The sequence below is a fragment of the Entamoeba nuttalli genome (genome assembly GCF_000257125.1).
Source record: "Entamoeba nuttalli P19 unplaced genomic scaffold asmbl_2039, whole genome shotgun sequence".
Classification (NCBI taxonomy): domain Eukaryota; phylum Evosea; order Mastigamoebida; family Endamoebidae; genus Entamoeba; species Entamoeba nuttalli.
Window position 1 is genome coordinate 1 of NW_008575029.1, and position 5,499 is coordinate 5,499.

At 23.7% G+C, this 5,499-nt stretch overlaps 2 protein-coding genes across 2 annotated transcripts; one reads left to right on the forward strand and one right to left on the reverse strand.

The window, feature by feature from the left end:
• Nucleotides 1–45: 45 nt before the first annotated feature.
• Nucleotides 46–3,483, reverse strand: ENU1_006440 (phosphatidylinositol 3- and 4-kinase family protein; the record flags this gene model as incomplete). Its single annotated transcript, XM_008856554.1, has 1 exon — nt 46–3,483. A coding segment is annotated over one exon (3,438 nt), but the record flags the coding sequence as incomplete, so codon positions are not given.
• Nucleotides 3,484–3,672: 189 nt separating this feature from the next.
• On the forward strand, nt 3,673–5,394 carry ENU1_006450 (hypothetical protein; the record flags this gene model as incomplete). Its single annotated transcript, XM_008856555.1, has 1 exon — nt 3,673–5,394. The coding sequence occupies one exon, from the start codon at nt 3,673–3,675 to the stop codon at nt 5,392–5,394; it is 1,722 nt and encodes a 573-aa protein (XP_008854777.1).
• Between the last annotated feature and the right edge of the window lie 105 nt (nt 5,395–5,499).

A 5,499-nucleotide genomic window follows, 5' to 3' on the forward strand; every position in this document is an offset into this window, starting at 1 on the left:
TTTTTTTTGTTTTGTAAATCCATTTGTTAATAAATTCATAATTACAAATAAGAGTGATTCATCTCCTCCTCGTTCAATAAGTTCTGGAACAAGATGATTTTTAAGTAATGTAATAATTAATGTATTCATATTTGTTGAATCTTCTTTATCAATTGAAAATGGAACATCTTGATGAATTCTAGATGGTGAAATAGCACCTATTACTCCAATAATTTTCCCAATTTCATATTCAATATCTTTATTTCCTTTCATTTCTTTAAGTAATGTAGTAAGTGTATTATTAAGTTGTTCATCATTTAATTTACTTAATGAACTAATTCCTCCTTCACTTAATATTTTATTAATCTTTTTTAGAATATAATATTTTACTTTTTTACTTTTACTTCCTGTTAATAATTTTTTTGCAATAGCAAGTTCTGCTTGTTCTTCATGTTTTGTTTCAATATATCCTAAATTAAATTCTGGATAAAATACTTTAATACTTTCTTTTCCTTTTTTAAGTTCTTCAATGATATTATTTCCAATTCTTCTTACTTCTTCATTATCTTTTCCTTTATTAATAAGTTCTTTTGTTGTTAATGCAATTTCAAGTATAATATCATCATTGTCTTTACATTCACACATTTTTCTCCACATTCTCATTGTATCAATTGTTTGTGAATTAACTTCCTTTCGACTTATTACTTTTTTTGTAATTTTTCTGATAATTTTCAATAAAATATATTTAATATCTTTAATTTCACTTTTCATACTGAGAAACTTTGTAATTCCATTAAATCCATCATTCCATCCAAATACACTTTCTTTTGTATTACTAAGTCCAAGTACTCTTCTAATACGATTCATAAAAATTAATCCATATTTTTTTCCTATTTCTTGTATTGTATCATCTTTATTATCTCCAACTTTCATTTGTTCTAAACATACTATAACTTTATTTAATATGATTATTGTATTTTTCATTTCTTTTTCTTTACTACGTAATATAAAATGTTCAAAAATACTTGAATGATCTTTTTTTAATAATTCCATAATAATGTTTTGTTGTTCTATATTGAGTTTATTAAATACTTTTTTAATTTCAATAGTTACTTTACTTAATAAATTTTCATTTCCTTCTTTAATCCATTTATGAAATATATGATAATAAATTTCAAGTCTAATATTAATATTTTTACTATAAATTTCAAATCCTTGATTTTCATCAATATTAAATTGATTTTCATTCTTCTTTTTGGTTAAAATATCATAAATAATTTCAGGAAGAATATTTTCTTTTCTAATTTCAATAAATTTATTAAATCCATTTTCATTCTTTTCATCTAAAAAATGATTAATAAATGAATTTTGATAAGGTTGTCTTGTTAAATAAAAAATATCTTTATCTAATTCTCTATGTTCATTAAACATTCTTTCTATTGTTGAATATTCTAAATATTTCCCACATTTTTTCATTGTTTCAATAATTCTTATTCTCATCATTTGATTCTCATAAAATTTAGGTTCATAAATCATTCGTTTTATAATTATATTGATTTTTGTTATATCTATTTCATTAATAACTTCTCCAATTATATCATATATTTCAATTCTATCTTCAACTTCTTTATTTACCATTTCTTCAATAATTCCTTCAAAATATTTTTTATTTTCTTCATTATCTTCATCTATTCTTTCTGTAATTACTTTTGATATAAATCTAAAAATGATTCTAAAGATTTTACAATATTCTTTATTCTTTTTTATCCCTTTCATTCTTTTAATCATTTCTTTAATTTTTTCCATTTTTTCTTTATTACTTATTGGTAAATGAATAATCATTCTAATATATGTTTCTCCAACAATACCTCTTTCTTCTTTATTATCTTCTTCTTCATTTAATTTATTATATTTATTTTTAACTGACTCAGTAATTCCTTCAAATGTTAATGTTGTTTTGATTTGATACATTTCTTTTGTATTTTCTTCTTTTCCATCACAAAATGGACATTCAACATTATATTCTTCTCCTTTTCTATTTCTTTTCATTTGTATTTTATTTGTACTTAATGCATAATAACAACATAACTTTCCAATAACTTTTTCACTTTCTTTATTAATACCTTTTCCAAGTGTTTTTATCATTAATTTTTGATTAATATTTTTTGCTCTTTTTGGGTATAAAGGTATATATGTTAAAATATGTTTCATATACTTCTTCATAACAACTTCATTTTCACTCATTATTTCTATAAATTCTTCTTTTTTACTATCATTTTCTGGATATCCAATAATTAAACATTTGATTATAGACTCTAATCCTTTTTCATTTCTTCCTATTTCTTTAATACATTGTTGATATAATATATTTAAATGTGTAGTAAGTGTTGAATAAAATTGTTCTTCACTTATTCCCATCCAATACTTCTTTTCTGTAATTTCTATACTAATAAATGTAATAACATTAAGTATATCTTCTTTAACTTCTTTTTTAATCATGTTAACAACTTCATTAGTGATTTCATTTCGGATTCTTTTCATAATTTCTTCATATTCATCTTCATTTTTAACACATCGTGTACAATATATAAATCCTGCTTGAATAGTATTTGCTTTCTTGTAAACTCCTTTTGATTCAATAATAGACTTTAATTTATTTTCTTGTTCTTGTAATATCTTTAATCCTTCTTCTTTTTTCTTTGTTTCTTCAATAAACTCAATTACATCTTCTCGTTCTCCACAACACATTCCATTGATTATAACATTTTTATATTCTTTTAGTGTTTCTATTCCTCCTTCTTTTATTAATCTAACCAATATTTTAAAATAAATTGGTGTTGTACTAATGTTAATTGCTTCTTGAATACTATGTTGACATTCTCTACCAATATTGATTGGTATATTTTCTAAAACTCCTTTAATTTCCTTTGAAAGATTCCTTTCTTTTATGCTCCATTCAAATAATGTTTGATAAAAATATTGATTAAATGATGGAGAATTGAGTCCTTTAAATAAAACAAAGACAAAATCAAGTGTTGATGAAATGAGATTTGTTTTATGATTATCAGATTTTAGAATCGTGATTATTAAATCTATCATAGGTGTATAAAACTTAACTTGACTTCTTTTGATAAGTAACATAGTAATTTTAAGTATACCACATGAAAAAACTATTGGATTAGTGATAATTTGTTTTGAATTAGGTATGAAAGGATGATTAATATAAAATGGTTGTTCTTTATTAATGATTGGTTGTTCAGTTACTTGTTTATTAATTCCAAAAATTAAATCAGGGAGGATGTAATAAATTTGTTGAATAATACTTTTTCTACTATACACACCAATATTCAAACCAATAATTTCACAAATCTCGTTTTGATATTTTAAATATTTACTTTCATTTAATGTATTAACTAAGTATGGGATTTTCTCATTTAGTTCATTTTGTGTTTGACTTTCACTTTTGAGTCTTTTCAACACTGTTTTTATCTCATCCTCGTTCATTTCTTTTGTTTAGTTAGTTTTTTCTATGAATAACACACTTAGGAAAAGTGTTATTTGAAAATAACGTGGTGGTGATCTGGCTTGACGCAACACATTACTGTCTCTTATCATAATCTGTTCATTACATTTGAAGATATGCAAAGCAATCAACCAATCACATTGGAACTTCTTGATGAAACACTCAAAAAAATGTACTCTGAAGGGAATATCATTATTAATGAAAAAAGTATTAAATGGATTGAACAAATGAGTATGATAGAAACAACAGATGATGGGAAATACTTAGGAATTTTTGAAGACTTTTTAAGACATGTTGATAGTAAAGAGTTTAATGAGAAATTAACATTATTTAATGAAGGAAAAGGAACAAAGATTGTTGATAAAATTCTCAAAGTCTGTGTAGAGCCTAATATTCCAATTGAGAATGTAAGTAAAATCATTACCTGTTTAGCATTTATCACAAACAATAATTTTAAAACTAAAGAATATTTATATGAACATAATATCATTGAAGGAATAGAAAACTTATTAATTCAACCTGAAATAGTGAAAATTATTGAAGAACTTTTCAGTACATTTGAATATGAAAGAAAGGTTACTACACAACTTACTAGTGTTCAATTTGTTACTAGTTTATTGAGTGGATTATTAACATTAGTAACAAATTGTGAAGATATCCAAAAAGAAATTAGTGAGAAAGGTATAATTGAATTATTACTTCAACTCTTATCAAATGGAAAGCAGGCACCAAATGAATTAATGACAATTTATGGAAGTATTATTGCAATTATTGACAGTTATATTGAAAAGTCAATTAAATTACTTCCTCAAAACACAATTAATATTCTTAAAGAATTAATCTTTGAAGCACAAGCTAAAGGTATTAGAATTATGGCAATTAAAGCATTGACTGATATTAGTGATTTGAAATTAGAAGATTATAGAAGTATTTTTGATGAATTAATCACACCTATTGAGAAAGAAATTGAGAGAACTAATGATGAATTTATCAAACAATCATTATTATTATTGTTTAGAAGTATTTGTAATGATGAAAAGATTGAAAGTTATAGATTTATTCCATTTCTCAATTCATTAATAGAAATGATACAAAGTACTATCAAAGAAACTATGATTTGTGCAATAGAAGCAATAAATAGTATTGCATTAAGAGATGATACATTAAATATCTTAAGTAACAAAGTTGAAGATATTGTTAAAAGAATCCAAGGGATAGAAGGAGAGGGATATTCATCTTTAATGCTTTTACTTACTAATATGGGAAGAACTGATGAAACAATTAGAAAATATAAAACATATAAAGTAACTGAACAAATAATAGAATATATTAAAATACATCCACATGATGAACGTGCATTGCTTATGTCTTTATCAGTAATCAATTCAATATCTGTACTTCATGAGAATAGAGATTATTTAACATTTGATCTTAATATCTTTGAAGTACTTAACGATTGGTATAATGTCTCAACTAACCAAGTCATTATCTTTAATATTCAACAAATTATATCTCGTTTAATATTAAATTCATCCATTCGTGCTGAACATTTTATGAACCTTCCAACTGCTCTTAATGCTATTATAGAAACAGCGGGATATACTGTTCGACTAATAAAAGAGAAAAGAACTCCTCAAACTTCTACAAGAGAAGTAAGAGATGTCAGAGTAGCTTATGAAGCAACAAGAATACTCTGTAATTTGATTAATTTTAAAAGTGAGTATGCAAATACTATCATGAAAGATCCTTATGTCATATATGCCATTCTTGATTTAATTCATTCTCATTATCAAATCTTGAAAGATGAAGGAAATTATGCTTTAAATCGCTTGAAACAATATGAGATTATAACTGATGATGATATTAAGAAAGCTGAAGCAAGTCGTATTTGAGAAATAAAACAATTCAGTATTTATTTTCTTTGTTTTTGAAATAATTTCTTATTAACACTATATTTAGGAATAACTTTTAATCGTTTCAGTTATTATCAAATTTAA